Source organism: Opisthorchis viverrini (assembly GCF_000715545.1).
Source record: "Opisthorchis viverrini unplaced genomic scaffold opera_v5_338, whole genome shotgun sequence".
Taxonomy (NCBI): Eukaryota; Metazoa; Platyhelminthes; class Trematoda; order Opisthorchiida; family Opisthorchiidae; genus Opisthorchis; species Opisthorchis viverrini.
The window spans coordinates 86,175-104,481 of record NW_008751996.1 but is presented as its reverse complement, the minus strand read 5'-3'; the positions used below and the strand labels follow the sequence as shown (position 1 = coordinate 104,481).

Below are 18,307 nucleotides of genomic sequence, written 5' to 3'. Positions count from 1 at the left end.
AATCATAAGGTTTCTGAAAACTTCTTGACAGCCCACGACCGGCTTCACCCTTTTGGGGGCTCATCAGGTAGGCACAGTCCCCGAGTTTCCATCAACCTTATGTTCTACTTGAAACCAAATTGCACGAAATTAGCGAAATACACTCATTTGCTTGAAAACATCAAAACCGTGAGATTCAGCTGGGTTCCAGGTGAGTCTCTCGCAAAACCAAATTAGTTTGCAAATGAGTGTATTCCGCTGAACCAAACACCCTGCGATTCCTAATAGTCAATTCGAGAGCGATCTTTTGAAATTAGGTCCGTTATTGCATGATTATGATACTGGGTACCACATTACTTCCATATTTCCTGCTAAGGCCATCAAAAAACAGTCAGATATCAATGTCTTCCCTTTCATTCTACTCTGTCTCAGGAAAAACACGATCAATGGTTGGTACGGACACAGCTCCTCCTACAAGTTTTGGCATCATTCCTTGTGCAATAAGCTGGCTGTTCCAAGTTCTCAATAAACAGAAGGAGGTCACAGGCATTCGGTTTTCGGTTCGGGTATCTGCAGTGGCGCTCAACGGGCCAAACGAGGAGTTTTGTGACCTACTCGAGGATGCCGTGTTGCCTCGTAAGTAATGCTTTCTCGTGATTCACGGAGACCTGTGCACTCATTTTCTGTGCTTGAATAGCATTCCAGTGTTAAATGGTTATCGCGCACGAACGGCGACCAAAATACTTGCTCAACCTTAAAGTTCACTGATCCATAAATTAACGTTCCATAGTTCCTCCTCATAAACTTAACGAATTTGGTCTTATTGGAGGGTAGTCAATAGGATAGCTGGAAGACTGTTTACAGTAGATCATTTCTGGTCGGTGTCGGGATTTCATCTATCCTATACGGTGATCTGAAGCAGACCCTCTAGGACTTATCGATTTTGTAACTGCCGAATTATCTCCTTTGTTTTGCTGAGGTCCATGGTGTCTTTTTGTGAACCAGAGCTTATGATTCCAATGAATCTAACAGTTACTAACAGTCGCTTATTGGGAAGTTGTCTACATGCTTGTTTTTAAAGCACGAAGAGGTCTTCCGGATTGCATTTCATTGGTAGATATCAAGTAGATAGTCTGACTAAGACCTCTTTGTTCATAGAGAATGTAGGACTGATTTATCCTTGTTATTGTTTACCTCAAACCTACTTGTTCTACCAACATCTCTTGAAAGCACACTGAGCCACTGACATTTGTGAAAACTGTACTTGTCACCGCTTTGCAGATTCGTCTGATATGATTAGTTTGGCATGCGGTGCGCTGTACGTCTGCTTCCGCTCATCGGCGAGTGATAATTATCATGCATGAAAGAGTTTGTCTTAAACGCGATACTCAGGATCTTTAAACATAGTGAACAATGGGCTATTTGTCACAAACTGACCGTGTCCAGGACGGCCGATAGAAACCTTATGGGATTGGGAAAACGTGTTCTAGATGCAGAACCCTCATACGAATCGTTCACAGGTGTCTAAGAATGTCATACAGAACCAGGAAAGACAGATCTGATAGCAACAGGGCAGTGCAAGCGCAGTGTGTGATGTTCCAGTATGCGCTGTTTGAAGTGAAGCACAACCGAGAAGCTTAACAATTGAATAGGAAAGGCAGCCTGTTGATATGGTGAATTATTTTGGAATTCTTCCTTTTTTGGTGATCTCAGTTACATTAGCTTGGCTGTTCGTAAGCAACATCCCTATATTCCAGCTGTTCTCTCTCTATACGGAAATCGTACACTCGATGTCATGCACCCGCTTTCGAGCTTTCTGTCACACAATTTCTCGCATAAAATGGTCTACTTGCGTTACCATCCAGAATAGCAGTAACAGAGCCTGCAATCTGTAAAATGTTGTCAAGCCAGCCGTTCGTATTGGCTCAATAGGTGAGAACAATTTGTTTTTTTTGGTATCTCTTCTCAATATTTGGTGAGACACTGGAGGGGCAATGAGTTCTCAACAGTTGACCTCTGTCTACTGTGTTAACGGTGCAACCGCAAAAGGTCCTGGGCATTTGGTGACTGACTGCCGATAAAGCAGAAAATATTGGTTAAAAAATTACATCACCTTCGACCCGTCGTTCTCCCAAGAGTGCAGGGGTTAGAAATTGTTCACTAATCGATCACTGATTGGAAGATGGATTCCTGTTCCTATTCCGAAGCACGAACTGTGCTCCCTTCGTGAGTAAATTGTTCACTTAGGAGTTTCTTTTGAGTAACGGGTGCCTCACTCAGCATTGAATTGGCGACGGATTCTATTGTTTACGTTACCTAACGAGTTCTATTTTCCCATACTTACATACAGATGAGAATGACATGTCTCCAAGCCGATACTTACGGTCACAAGAGAGAAATCCAGCTGCCAATCCAACTCCGGGTGATATTTTCCAGTCTACTGATTCCGAATCAGTAGCTATGCAGATCAGTAGATGTCTCGCAAACCAAAAAGAAATTCGAGTTGCCAATGCGGAAAAAGCAGCTTATCTCTTGGACGTCGCCCTGACGAAACGGGCAGCAGCGTGTGCAGACAAAAAGAACAGTTCGAATACGAATGGTTCGGGTCTATCACACATGTTGTTCACGTTCCATGTCTATCAGTGTTGTGTGGAACAGAATGAGACAGGGGCACATGGTAAGTGACCTTCATGGAAAATGTCATTGAAATTCAGCCTCCTGTCTACCTAACTTCGGAACATCGGTTTACTTTCAGGCACCATCGCCATGGCGTAAACATCATGCAGTCTGAATAATTTGGTTCAGTTGTCATTTTCACTAAATTCCTGCTCCCACACCAGCTTTGAAACGAAACACACCGCGCACTCTGTTGGATAGGGTGTTGAACAGGATCTAGACGTCCGCTTGTATATGTGTGTGTGTGGCTGTTTCTCGCCTAGCTGACCACACAGACTACCCTGAACTCATCATACATAAACCCATCGAAACTCATTGGGAGTAAAAGCCTATGAAAAGCTTCCTCGGTGTTCAGCTTGACGGCAAAGGTTAACGGTGAGAAAATATTTGTCATTGTAATCTGCTTCGAGCCAAATTTCAATGAAACATAAACTTCCTCAGTTTTCTACTGAACAGGTTTACCAACTGCTGTTTATATCCCGCTTGAAGTGACAGGTGTACCATTTGTGCTTTAACCATAAAGTATGAAGAATAGTTCGTTCGTTTAATGAATTTCAACTTTTGCCCTGATTAGCGTGAATTGTGAAATGGTGATGTAGAGTGAGTTGTCATGCCAACTAGAAATTACTGCTATTGTTTTCGTTCAGTTATCATTTCTTTCACTCGAAAATTCTGAAAAATGATGTATGTAAACAGTGTATCGTGTGCGTGATCTTGATCAAAACGTATTTGGAGGCTCAAGGGTCTTTGATGAGAGCGTTAGTAAAACGGATTTTGGTGTTTTATTTCACGATGGTAACTGACCACCAAATCGGCATCGTATTTGCTCAGGAAATGGCGGTGATTCTGTCCAAATGAAAACTTGTTGGAGGATTTTCGGAAAGCTAATCCACAAAGGATGATACAGTCAGCTCCCAGTTTGGCGGGTTCTCGCAGAAACGGCTTTATGCTTGTTTTTGGTGCGCTACTTTGACTCACTATTCGTCGCTGCTATTTTCATGAGGGCTGTTGTAGACTTGACGCCCACGACGTAGCTGCTATCCATTGTCCTTCGTTTTAAACTTCAGTTTCCGGAGGCCTAACCAGGCTGCACTTGCTCGACCTTGGCTGCGGTCGGTACGGTCACCCCACAGCTACGACCAGTGGTGTGGAACTTACCAAGTTCAAGCAGACAGCACAAGATAAGGGCCAATCCCCTATTCCCAGTACTCGAACAACAAGCGAAATCGACAGACCCGCTACCCATAATCCAATAAATACTACATGCAGAAGTCTTTCAATTTCCGGTATGGCTAATGTAATACTGGCACTTTTAACCGGCCAGAGGCACTTGCCGTTCCGGGACTCCGCCTTGACCCACTTGATCAAAGAGGCCATGACCGGAACTCAGGTTCATCCTTGTGTGATCGCTCACATTGATTCCGGAACTCAATACTACACAGAAACTTTGCAGGTAACTTGTCTGTTACTTCATTCTCACATGAACTATAAAATCGTTACCGGTTCGTTAACTGACTGGATAGGAATGTGGACTAACACTTTAATGGCCTAGGTTTGGTAATCACTAAGAAACTCCATGTAGGTTGGTGGAAACGGGCTTGGTTAACTGCAGTCTTGTTCGGCTATAAAGATGGTTGACCCACAAACTGCAATGAGGGACCACAACCACGAGCTGGCTCAGTGGGGCGAGATGGCTCGGTGGTTAGAGCGCGAATTTACTGACCGGAAAGTCCATGGTTCGAACCCGATCTTTGCCTCTCGACTTCTCCTGTCTAGGTTTGGGCAACCTTGAAGTATCCCAGCCCTCGGGCTTCCTTTGGGTGGCATTGTAGCAGGGCAGCGAAAGGGTGTTACAACTGAACGACGCTTATTATGTATGACGGCTTCTTTTCTCGCCACAGTCTGGCAGTTATTGCTGGCCTGATCAACTGTTGGAAGTCTAGTGCATACTTCTAAACAGTGTGAAAAACTTTGACGCAGACGTACACACGAATAGGGGTCGCCCCGAAAAAGAGGTGACTTAGGGTGTTCTCTACAGGTCCCCGTATGATCTCTTATCTCCGCTAGGTAGATACAAGCCATAAGTAGGACTGACCCAATAGCTTTTGCGAAGATTAACCAACTCAATAGCAGCGCTTAATGGCGGAAAGTACGCAGGCAGGAAGTGAGTAATCAGCCTCCAGGGTTGACTAAGAACCGTTTTTTCCAACCGCATGTAAGAATCTTGGAGATTCCAAAATGGCATGCTTGAATTTACTGCCATGTCATCTGTTCTGTCCGAAACTTTAGCCAGCAAGGTCTTCTAGCTAAAACAGCACTTTGTCGGTAGACGATGGTTGGGTTTGTACAGTGCATGTCCTAACGCGATAAAACTCATTTGATGCCCCAATGATATTGATTCGTAGCTGAGTGCTGGCCTACCTACCGTCTCATCGTTGGCATGCTGAAGATAACTACTATGCTAGTTGCTGTGCTACTGAAAGCACCGTTAGTCAAATGTTTGAAGTTCCCTCAAGTCAAGATGGATTTCGTGTGCATATCTCTTGTGTCATTGTGCGGCCAAACACCACCTGGCGCACAAGTTCTGGAGCGGGGAATAAAGCTTTTGTTGCCAAACAGCAGCAAGTTGAACTTGGAGCCATTTAATCCTGAAACGGAAGCTGATTTCCGAACGGCGGTGGTTTTCAGGTTGATTTTCGGCTAATCATATAACAATGTAGGTTTCGTTCACTAGTCGACGCAAGGTTACGACAGCGCTCAGTGAGAACCCGGATGTAGACTAAGGGTCGATGAGTCTATCGTCCCTCAGCATTGGAAACCAGTACTAAGCATAGTGTGATGGCTACTGGAGATAGGTTGACAGGGCCGTGGTGGAGTCATCGCCTGGGCTTCGTGGAATCGCACCTGACAACAGGTCATCCCACGCGAGTCCAATGACAACACCGCAAATTGGAAGGCGTTATCCCACCATGAAAGTGCTTCACACATTATAGGCTTCTAGTCAGTACTTAGTTGAGCGAAAAGTCGTGCGAACCATACGGCGATCATCGATAACTTTGGTGTTATGTTACCCTGCTGGTTCCTTTCGACCAGACAATGCCTAGGGGATGGAACCCGGGCAAATACCAATACCGGACGAAGTGGACTGTTAGGTCAGCGACCTTTCCAAGCTCTTCAAGCTATTCCGGCTGCTTAGTGGCCTGCATTTAATAATACAAAGGCACTAATCAAGAAATGCCCAGCGGCGCTGGAAACATCCTAAAGACACAGTAGCCCATCTCATTCCATGACCATTCCCTAACTCGGTCCCTAACAGTGCTTCTTTTCCGCTGAGACTCGAAGAATCAGTATAACCAATTAACTTTTATCCAGGAGAAAATGGTCGCAGACTAAATAAGCCAGTGAGAAAGTAATTGAGGGTTTTGATGCGGATGCTTTTGAGAAGAGACCAAAATAACCATAAAGCCATAATCGACGTTTGCAGAAGCTAGTCGGCAGCGAAGTACCTCAAAAAATTACTTTTAACGGCGAACATGTATAGAATCATGGGTATTCACTATGAGCCGCACCATACCTGTGCTCTAGGACAAATTCAGCCGAGGATTGCTGAACTCTGAAAAAGTTCCTGTTTGTTTGTTCTTTTTCTCACAAACCTGGTGCGGTAGCGTAGGGCCTCCAAAATTGGCTTAGTAAAGGTCAATTCGACCTACCTCTTCAGGGATTACTTTGTTCTTTCACTAGGACTTATGGACGCAAGTGACATATCAAGGAAACCTCAGCCCGAATTTCACTGCTATCGATTCCGCTGCTTGTCGAAGAACCAAACTTCGTTCCCTTGCTTGTGCACATTCTTTCCTTACTAATTTCCTTCCATCACTTTGCAACTTTAGCGAGAGGTTTCACCGCTGTATCCATTCACTCGGGGTCTTTGGTAACTCATATCTATGCTGATATATATTTTCACACTGCTGATGTCTTCCTCTGACGGTTCAAATCTCATATAGATCTTGTCCATTTCCAGCATTGCCTTCATATTTTAAGTTCAGTTATTTAGCTTACTGCCATGTGATCATCCTGTTCCTTCTTCTTAGTCCGTTTGAACTCGGGCTTCTGACATCAGCTTTTTAACTGACCTATTTGTCGTCTCTTTCATTTAAGATTTTACAACTTGCGTCGAAACTAAGTCGTCTCAGGCGACGCCGTGTCGGTCCCAGTACATCGATTCCAGCGCACCTCACATTGACATCTTACTCCGAGGACACCGGATCATCTATGGAGAGTTGCTCTGATAGCGCTCAGACCGAAGTTTACAGAAGAAGACTACGAGGTCCAAGGATGGGCAAATCATCCTACGGGCGTTCCTATAATTCCGATGTGGACTTTACATCAAGCAGCGAACAATCCTGTGAAACAGTCATCTATCTAGGACGTAAACAGGAAATCGATGGCCAAATTAATAACGCAGCTTTATTAAGGCTCGGACCAAGGGGCAAAGCGGACGGAAGCGTAGACGCCCGGTCAGCCTCCTCAGGGCAACTCAGCGGTGGGGAACAGCAAAATCGAACGCTGACCAGAAATTCAAGCCAAATCACGCCAAAAAAGGTATGCCGAATGCATGGGAAAATACTTATTGCTTAAAAAACGCTTGCATTATTCTGTCCTAATATTTCCTATCTGAACGAATGCTTGAAATGCTATATCCGATCCAGCCAGTAATATACACTTCAGGTTTCCTCAGTGAAACTATCACTATACATCTATCGCCGTTACTTTATTCAACCTCTTGTAACACCCGATGATAATGTTATTTGGCTCTTATAACACTTAACCCATCTTCTCCGTCAGCTTTGGTTGTACTCAGTATTCCCTTAGGTGAGTTCTTCACGCTTTCATATTTATTTCTGTCTATAGAATACGTCCGTTTCTGGGACTGGCGTGCACGTGGTGAAGCGAATGATACCTCGGACAAACGCCAAAGTTTGGCCTCGCGCCATTTCGCCCAGACTCAAAGAAGCACTTTTGTCGCAGGAAGAGACCTGGATTGACGGTCCTAAAGTCGCAGGCACTCTCGACATCAACTTAAAAGCTACTGAGTGCGTGTCCTCTTCCGGTCCTCACTGGTCCCACTGCTTATGCCCAAGCTCATCTGTATGTTCCCCAACATATTCAGTCGTACAACCAAGAAGGCACTCAAGTGAACTTGGGACAGCACCTTGCGCAGTGCTGTCTAAATCAGCAACAGTGTCAACAGTAGCACCGTTGAACATCCACGATAGCGAATCATTCAGATGCGCCTACGATGTACGTAACAGCTGTCACAGAACCTCGCCATTTTACTGAATGCATGCCACCTTGATTTATTGTTCTGATTGTGTTCACACCGGGATATCTCGAACATCGTACCAAGTGATTTATGTGGAGGCCTCTGTGTTGTAAATTCAGTTGAAGAGCATAGCAAATGAGAAATCCATTTTAGATTCAGTAGGTCTCCCGTTAAAACCAAATTAGTCGGTAAATGAGTATATTTCGCTAAATTTCTGTATGTTTGGGACTCATAGGTTTTGCTAGAATGAGAATACACCTTTAAGATCCAGTGCCATATCATACTGCTCCAAATGCTCAGTGTAATATTCAAATAGTCCACACTTAGAATACACATTGCACAAATAGCCCTGGTGTTTTAAGCTGTTCGTAGTCGGTGGGAACTCTTTCGTTTAATGGTGACACCAAATAATATTGATACTGATATCTGATTTTTTTTCCTCATGTTGTATGACTATCACCTTTTGCCTTATCAATTTTACATTTGAGTATCTGTCGGTTTCTAATCACCATCACCTCATCATTTCTCCTGAAAGGTGAACAAATTCTATTTTGTCGTTCTTCTGTGTTCCAACTGACTACATTAGAAGGTTTTGGATCTGTCAACTAGCTGCTGTTTTTTCGACTTTGTTCGAAAAGCTATTCAACTTCTTACGGTCGGTAACTTGTAACTGTCATTCTGTTATTACTGTGTTTATGATAATCCTACGGGATCCTCCACTTATGGCATCTGTGGTTTTCCCGTTGACAGTGCACGCAGGAGAATGATTTGGGCAAGTACCCTTCTGTATCTCATTCATGTGCCTGGCAAACAGACAATAATGCGGAGGACGATCAGAACCAAATTTCGTCGGTGGATGCAAGCAGCTGTTCGACTTTGGAACATGGTGCAAAGCTTGGTCCACGGGCTCTATCAGACATATCGGAGCGTACGGAAGAAACGGAAACTGTACCTGATGGCAACACCATCAAATCTTCTTCTACGGGGCCACTTTTTGAATGTCTATCGCTGCTGCGGCTCGAAGGACTGCCATATTTGGACGAGTTGCACTTTGAGGATAGAAGTGCTCCCCACAATGGTAGGCTACTGTTCCATTTAGACTTATAGCACATTTCTCAGATGAGATATTATTTTGTCCCTCGCTGTCAACCTCTGCAGTGTTCATGCGCTTGTCCTATTTCCGAAAGTTTGGTGTTACTTGGGTAGTTTTTCAGCTTTCGAAGTTCAAAAGAGCATTGTTCGCGAGTTCTTCCCTTCTTTGAATTCTTGTTTATACTTGGAATGCTTCCTCAGCATGCTTGAAAGTGGTACGCATTTCAAGTCAACTAAGCAACAGATGATGGCGAATTAGCTTGCTTGTACAATTTTGAAACACTACGTTTGTTCCCAACACATGCATGCATAATGTGTACCAAACATAACATCACCTGAAGTAAAGCCAGAGGAAATTTATGTAAGAAGCATTGTTGAGACCTCCCACATCGTTTTCTTAGTTGTCAATAAAATGGTGAATGTGACTGACAATATATGCAGGTTTCGGTGGACACATACAAGTACAACTTCAGCGAACTGCGTTCCGTATTAGCGCTCCTCAATCCCTTTTTTTCACATGATTTGTTTTCACGTTCCGTATTAGCGCTCCTCAATCCCTTTTTTCACATGATTTTGTTTTCAACCAGCCGAACTCATAGAATCTGTTCTCGCTGACACAACGGACAGACGGCAATCTCCTTTGAAAAATGATGGCACCCGTAACACTCAGAAGGCAGACAAATCGGGCCGAGATGAAGTGAGTGAAATGAAAAGTGTGTATTATATTCTACTTCTTATTTTTAAGTAGTTACACAAAATAGCAATTATTGTAGGTCGAATTTCGCCTTATACGCAGTGTCAGACTGCTTGAGACTTGAGCAGCAATGCGAGGCGCAATTGGTTGAAGTTGAACTCGAGTGCTGTTGTATTCAGCCTCTGGTGTTAGGGTTCCACAGAAGGTCAGTATTACCATACACCTCGCACCAACTACTACAGACGACGACAATTTGACGTTCCTGTTGGGTCCCAGTCGAATAGTCAAACATGAAAAGATTTTTGGTGATAAAAAACTGTTGGAAGTTCTAAGCAGTTTACTCATATCGACCGAGAATAAACTGGAACCCGAAATGAGATCAAAAGAATCTCCCCACTTCGTACACTTCATTTGACCGACAACCGGGGATGAGCGAATCTATTACAGCCAATAGAAGAATAATCGTTTTCTTCCGTCAGCTTAGTTAAGGTCGATTCAGCTGGATTCAGTGTATTTTCCTGAATTCTGACACATTACTCATGCCAATTCTTGTATCCCACATTCATCCAACCAAATGGGATCGACTGTATGGTCCGTTCGAATTGTGGTTGCCATACGTGTGGGGTCCTGGCGAATGAATTCGGCACAAAGAGTCAGGACTTCTTCAGGCTGATAAAATGAAACTTCATAATTTTGGTTAGTCTGTTGCATCTGATCAAGTGAGTATTTCTTATTCCGGGAGAAGTCCTCTTCCATTCTAACCACCCAATTATCCGTCGGAATGTCAGCAGTTTTTCAAGGGAAAAGCGAGAAGAAAGTTTTCGCAGTTTACTTCGCAATTGAACGTCGTAGTCCACTGTTGTCAAACGAACAGCTAATTACCTCGAAAGAAGCCACTCCTAATGTTGCTAAGAACTCTTCGGCAGCCCGCGATAGGTTTCACTATTTTTAGGGCTCTTCAGGTAGGCTGAGTCTCCCAGTTTTCGTCAACCTTATGTTCTATTTTAGTATCATTAACGACAGACAGCTTGGATTCATTTGGGTTGCTTGTCACAACCAGCTTGGCGAGTAGTTAACCCCCTACTCATCCAACATCCATTTTGCTTACAGCAGGCGGCGGGTATAATGACGAGGCCTCTAAATGTGTAGCGATCTGATGATCAGTTTGGTAGTTCAGTTTTGTCCGGCCCGCAGTCTCTTCGTTGAAAAGTTCCAGGGTTGCATCCATCTTCAAACCCACCCAATTGTACACTGTTTTTATTTTAAGTTGCGGTTTATCTCAATGGTAATGAAGCTTTTTCTTCAGAGCACTGACCTTGCTGCTCACATTCCTAGTTTTACAGTCCGTTATGGCATGAACTTTCCACTGGACCACCTGCCGAATTAGGATCCAGTGATTGCCTTTTCCTGAAAACATTCAACCAAATATAGCGAGGTTCAGTGTACTGAATTTCCCTTGTTTTCCATGGATATTTCTCACCCTGTCATGCATATTGCTGGCTGCTTCGGATGGGTAAGCCAGTGCAAACTGGTGCATTCCAGGTGTTGCTCTGGTAGGAACTGAACGATGAGTAGTCACAAACAGTAGCCTCAGCTTATCGGTCCTGCAGCCTCAGAGTTGAAGTAAAGCGAATTATTATTGTTATAAATCGGACATGCGTGTGGCAGTTCTATCTGATCCACTGAAAAGAAACGATACTGCTAAAACAGGCACTTTGCTAAGCAGAACACTTCTATCCACCTTTTAGAATGAAAGAGATAATCGGGATGATCTGGAGATTTGTTTGTCATTTTTGGGAACAGCACCCTCGATGGATTTTAGTGACGTATTGAATCCAAGAACTCCGGAGTCAATGAATCGCCTCGGCTACAGTCCACTAAAGACGCTGAAAGATGATTTCGTCTGTGATACTAAAGAGTGCTCAGCCGAATCCAGCTCTTATTTCAAGTAGGTCGCGTTTTGGTTTCATGGTGGTTAAGTTATATCTTGGTGTTTACGCCTTACGTCCATAGGCAAGTTGTGCCCTTGTCACGAACACTCCCCCAAATCCGGACAGGAATTGATGTTACTATGTCATGTTGTGGACATGAGTTTGTATAAACAGAAAAACAGGAGCGATTTGCTCTAGAGGATCAAGTTTACAGCACCATGACATCTAACTTAGCATTTTTTGTGCTGATTTTGTTTCCATAGTAATTTGATCAACCGCTTACTGAGGGTGATACCACAATATGGATTCCTATGTGGTCAGTGTAGTTCGACGATGAAAAATTTGCCTGCGCAGTATGAATCTAATTGAGGGTGGAACAACTAAGAACACTTCGCTCTAATTTGAATATCCATACTCCCTTTTCCCGAAAACATACCTAAGAGACTTCATTGATTGCGAAGGAACAAATTCGTCTTTAATGCCTCATCAGAGTAGCACACTCCCGTAAAGCCACACGGAATAACACCTCACTTTGGAAATCACCAAACCTCTCCCCAGTAAGAAAAGCCAATGGGAAAGTATCCTTTACTCCGACACAGATTTGTCGTCGATCACCGCACCAGAATGACTAGTGTCTTTGCTGATGCTACTGGACATAAACCAAGTTGATTTTAGCTCAGCAGTTTTTATATGGAGTATGCTACACGTCAGGATCTGGAATGGCGCTACTGTGGCTCTATTGTGGCAAGAACCTGGGCATGACTTCTCGGAAATTGTAAATTTGCGTTCTAACTTCAGCTGCGCATAAATACTAATCGTTTGTGGTGGAATAAACAGTGTTATTCATCGACCACGAAATAATCGAGTTGATGCCTCAGTATATGTCACAAGCCTTTCCCTGTTGTTTATCAAAGCTGTTTTATTCCTTTAGCCTCTCGATCGAAATAATGCTGTAACCGTAAATTGTGGGAAAATATAATTCAATTAGCTTGCATCTTTCAGACTTTCTTATCTAAGAATTAATTATACTTCGCTGGAAGAACGAATCTCTGCTCCAACAAGTAGGCTTCTGTCCAACGACTCACACAAACTCAAGATGGAGGAAATATCGTACCTCACGTGTTTGCTGAAGAAGGCCGAATTCGGTGTACAGGCCACAAGTAGTGTTACGGCACTTGAAATGTCACGTCACACAAAGCTCTGAACATTCTTGGGATATGCGACCTTGTGTGTTCAACAGTTTGTTAGTTACTTACGGGTACTAGCTACGAATGCGTGAACGTGTTACCCCGTTAGAACCTTACTTTCCTAGTCTTAACAACCATGTTTACTTTCGTTAACCCAGCGGATGCGGAGAAAAGCTGTTGACCATGGATGATCGAACCCCGATTGGTGAGAGCGAAAGGCTCAATTATTTGCAGAGTGACGCAGTCCAAAAAGAACACAATTTTAGACTAATTGAAGAGCCGAATAAATCAACGGCATGGAGTTCTCAGAGTCAAACACGTTCACATTTACTGGAGAATTACAGGCACAAAACATGGCACAAGCCAGAGAACTCAACCTCCTACGGTCCGACGAACAGCTCGTTATCAAGAGTTGCTGCGTGGGTAGATTCCATTGTCAATCCCATCAGTCCTATTCCATTTGCGAGTCCCTGTGAGGTCCAGCACACCACACAAATACATGAACCAACAACCCATGAGAATTTGTTGAAGGCATCCACCATTCCTCGACAGAATGGAGTACACGAGTGTGGTCCTAATCCCATATTTTTCTGCACTACATCGAGTGTTTCTGCAACGTCCACAAATGAACGCATCCATCCTTCCTACGGCAATCCAAATTCATCTAATTCACACAACCAACACAACTGTGAAGCCACCCAACCCCAAACGGAATCATGCAGAAACCGGTAGGTTTAAAAATAGTATTGTTTCTGAGTTAACTAACGTGGGATAAACGCTCAAAGTCCACGCATAGCCCATTACCGGTGTTACTGACCACATGGAACTGCATCGGTCTCCGGGTTCAGTAATTTCGTCGTGCATATGGGCTTAATATCATTTCGTGCAAAAAAACTAGTCTTGATTTCCGAAATCGATCTGACAGCGTAATTTGTCCTCATGATCTCAAAGGACTCAAGTGCATTTCGGTCGAGGCTTTTCTTTCCATATTACTGATCAATCCAGTTTCACTATTCATTTTGGTGGTTTCGTGGAGAGATTTTCTCTTCTCCAGCCACTCCATGTGGGAACGACGGTGCCGTCGGACATAAACAAGTCTTGATACAAATCAGGTCGTATTTAGGGTTGGAATATCACGTGATTCTCCGAGGCTCACATGATTTAGTTGTTTGTGTTCCCGATGCTGTCGCCACTGGTATCCTCGGTCTTTTCGGCACTTGTGGCGCTGCTGGTTTCTTTGGTTGTCTGGTCAGCTACATGATGTCACGTTTTCAAAAAGCCAGACCGCCTTAAATTTGCTTGCGCATCTACTCAACCTGGGAATAGGAACACCGAAAACACTGCTTGATGCTTCCTAAAATAATTACCGAAGAGCAGAATTGAGATGGAGGAATGATTGTTAAGTTGTCAGTTCAGTGTTTGTCACATAGATTCATGCAAACACGTTTGGAGTGACCGGGAGGCATTAAATTGCACGGCAAATCATCGGCGATATACATCCCTTGAATGCCGAGAGAGACCCGAGATCGCAACTCCCAGGTTAGTATTAGCACAGTACTTCTGCTCTGCAGCTGACTGGTCATTGTTCAGTCGTTTCGTTCTTTTTAGGCCCAGTGACGGTTCGCATCTAGTGAATCCTCCGAAAAATAAGTGTGTATGGTTGGAGAGGATAAAGTGAAGAAGTTCCACCTCACTCCCCAACAGAAAAGCTTTGAGCTTATCAAATAGTCACTTCTAAAACGCAAATGATCGGACCACTTGACCAGCTAGGATACGTGTGCTCCGGTACTATTAAGCACATAGCAACCTATGGACGTGCAGTTCTCCTGCTTGTCAACCGTTCGCTTTAGTAGCATATACGGTCTTCGTACCCGTCACACTCGTTGTGGATGGTCAGTCTGTTTGCCACGTCCGTGCAAGACTTATTTACCACCCATCGATTACTTCCCCGATTTCTTGTGGAAGTGATACGTGCAACAGCCTGCTACTTTGAATAGTCGTCCAGCCCACACGTAGGCACAGTGTGGGTCACGAAAAGTGGCATCCCGACAGAGGCGGCTGGAAATTTGCTTCACGTGCCAACAGCGTATTGAAGATCTAGTAGTGAAACCGACTAGAACAGAAGCTGGGACTTCTAGCGTCACTAAAATGGTCCACTGGAGAGTGAAAATTAGAAGAATGAGTGAATACTACCAGAAGTTTGATAATTCCTATCTTAAATTTTTTACTTGTTTATGCTGTCAATGTTGTATAGTGTGACGTCTTTCTCATGCAGACGACAATAAATCGTTTGGTCAACGATGAATATCTTAGTAAAATCACCGTTCTTTTAGATCGGATACAACTGAATGTAGCTCGCTTACCTCTTCCAGGGGGTTGACTTTCCCTATAGGGGTCTAGTGACAGCGTCGTATTGCAAAAGGTATGTTAGTACAAGAAGAGTCAACAGCGTTATCTTTAAGTAGGCGCCGGATTTGTAAAGTAAGTATTCATATCACGTCAACAAGGTGCTTCGACCATCAAATTGGATTTGGACTGCTATATGAACATTTCACATCATTGTGCCAGGTATTAACCTGGAAGCGTCGGTTAACAGAATAATGGCCCGATTGCCCGATGTGATTGAAGTCATTCAATTATCACTGCATTGTTAGTTTTCGCGGCTACATACACGAGGCAGCCCATAAGAATCCCACCTACTTATTTTCCTCGGATTTTTCTATGGTTACTTCGATCCAGTTGATGTAGTAAATGACACAGATCTCGAACTTGTGTGTTTTATCCTGTTCTCTTTACTGCTAAATTTGGGCAAATGATCTGCCTTCTAGAGCTTCATCAAGACTCGCCACTCGTCCAGAGATGTTTGGCTCACCACACTCATGTAATAAAATGTGCAGTCCTCGCGTTTCCAACGGGCCTTCAACGCACACATTCCCTGTGGCTGTCAATCCCAACCAACAAACACACCCCTTTATGGAAGGCCGAGAGAGACCCGAGATCGCAACTCCCAGGTTAGTATTAGCACAGTACTTCTGCTCTGCAGCTGACTGGTCATTGTTCAGTCGTTTCGTTCTTTTTAGGCCCAGTGACGGTTCGCATCTAGTGAATCCTCCGAAAAATAAGTGTGTATGGTTGGAGAGGATAAAGTGAAGAAGTTCCACCTCACTCCCCAACAGAAAAGCTTTGAGCTTATCAAATAGTCACTTCTAAAACGCAAATGATCGGACCACTTGACCAGCTAGGATACGTGTGCTCCGGTACTATTAAGCACATAGCAACCTATGGACGTGCAGTTCTCCTGCTTGTCAACCGTTCGCTTTAGTAGCATATACGGTCTTCGTACCCGTCACACTCGTTGTGGATGGTCAGTCTGTTTGCCACGTCCGTGCAAGACTTATTTACCACCCATCGATTACTTCCCCGAATATACACGATTTCTTGTGGAAGTGATACGTGCAACAGCCTGCTACTTTGAATAGTCGTCCAGCCCACACGTAGGCACAGTGTGGGTCACGAAAAGTGGCATCCCGACAGAGGCGGCTGGAAATTTGCTTCACGTGCCAACAGCGTATTGAAGATCTAGTAGTGAAACCGACTAGAACAGAAGCTGGGACTTCTAGCGTCACTAAAATGGTCCACTGGAGAGTGAAAATTAGAAGAATGAGTGAATACTACCAGAAGTTTGATAATTCCTATCTTAAATTTTTTACTTGTTTATGCTGTCAATGTTGTATAGTGTGACGTCTTTCTCATGCAGACGACAATAAATCGTTTGGTCAACGATGAATATCTTAGTAAAATCACCGTTCTTTTAGATCGGATACAACTGAATGTAGCTCGCTTACCTCTTCCAGGGGGTTGACTTTCCCTATAGGGGTCTAGTGACAGCGTCGTATTGCAAAAGGTATGTTAGTACAAGAAGAGTCAACAGCGTTATCTTTAAGTAGGCGCCGGATTTGTAAAGTAAGTATTCATATCACGTCAACAAGGTGCTTCGACCATCAAATTGGATTTGGACTGCTATATGAACATTTCACATCATTGTGCCAGGTATTAACCTGGAAGCGTCGGTTAACAGAATAATGGCCCGATTGCCCGATGTGATTGAAGTCATTCAATTATCACTGCATTGTTAGTTTTCGCGGCTACATACACGAGGCAGCCCATAAGAATCCCACCTACTTATTTTCCTCGGATTTTTCTATGGTTACTTCGATCCAGTTGATGTAGTAAATGACACAGATCTCGAACTTGTGTGTTTTATCCTGTTCTCTTTACTGCTAAATTTGGGCAAATGATCTGCCTTCTAGAGCTTCATCAAGACTCGCCACTCGTCCAGAGATGTTTGGCTCACCACACTCATGTAATAAAATGTGCAGTCCTCGCGTTTCCAACGGGCCTTCAACGCACACATTCCCTGTGGCTGTCAATCCCAACCAACAAACACACCCCTTTACTGTCCTCACAACCAAGCTGCAACAGAACCCTGTATTTTCCCCACCCAAGAATCAAGACCTTGGAAACTTCAGTGCAAGCCAACAAATACCGTACTGGAATATTTTGCAGCCTGATTCCTTCTCCTTCCCAAGGTATCCACAAACAATGAATACTACAAAGCATTTGGTTAAACTGATCGCCTACCCCTCCACCGGCGACCAGGTCCAAAACTCAGCAACAATTAGAGAGCGAGCCGACTGTACAGAGTCAATTCAAGCGAAGGAACTGAAGGACTCCAAATCCCAAAGAGGTTTTCGTTTCCCCAGTTTCCCCATCTTCCGCAGTTTCCGATTAAGGAGAGATCGAAAAAAGGAAAAATTGCAGGCTGCTGATCCATTGCGTGTCGATGAGAACAAAGCAGCTACTCAGTCCCCCAGTACGACCGAGAATATGACTGGACTCAGTTATCCCTTATCACCTACTAGCCTTGCAGACCTCAGGGAACGATGTCATAGTTGTTCATCAATATCTCCTATGCGTTCAATACGCGCATGTGCATCCACATTTCCTCACGTGGCAGAGCTCACTCCAGGAGACCTCAGCTTGTCGGTTGCTGATTCACCTCATTTAGTTTTGAAGTCAACTGCACTGCAGTCTGGGACCTCAGCAGGAATAAATGCTCCAGATTTTTTATACAGAAGTGTCAGTAGTGGGCCCACACTGGATGTTAGGGCAACAAGTTCACCATTGGTTAAACAATTGTCAAGAAGGGAATCACATGGACGCCAACAGCAGTCTTTTCACCTTTTACGGAACGACCAAACTGAAGGAACCGTTCCGGTGTCTGCATCCTCACACCAAATGGGCAACAACCAAGCACTTTTCGGACTGCCAAACAGCCCATCAGTTCCTTTGAATTCTCCAAAGTAAGTCTGTGTGCACTGATTTTATTCAGCTTGCTGTAGTACTGCAATATATATATATATAT

The 18,307-nt window shown here is 44.0% G+C and overlaps 1 protein-coding gene across 1 annotated transcript in view; it reads left to right on the top strand.

Moving 5' to 3' along the window:
* Positions 1–18,307, top strand: part of T265_15063 (hypothetical protein) — a gene marked incomplete at both ends in the record, with an annotated part of 27,938 nt that overhangs the window by 2,414 nt on the left and 7,217 nt on the right. Inside the window, 8 exon segments of the mRNA XM_009176432.1 lie at positions 32–190; positions 412–615; positions 2,330–2,656; positions 3,723–4,108; positions 7,567–7,956; positions 8,729–9,056; positions 9,658–9,767; positions 17,356–17,892. Of these exon segments, the coding sequence (XP_009174696.1) occupies positions 32–190; positions 412–615; positions 2,330–2,656; positions 3,723–4,108; positions 7,567–7,956; positions 8,729–9,056; positions 9,658–9,767; positions 17,356–17,892 (2,441 nt within the window).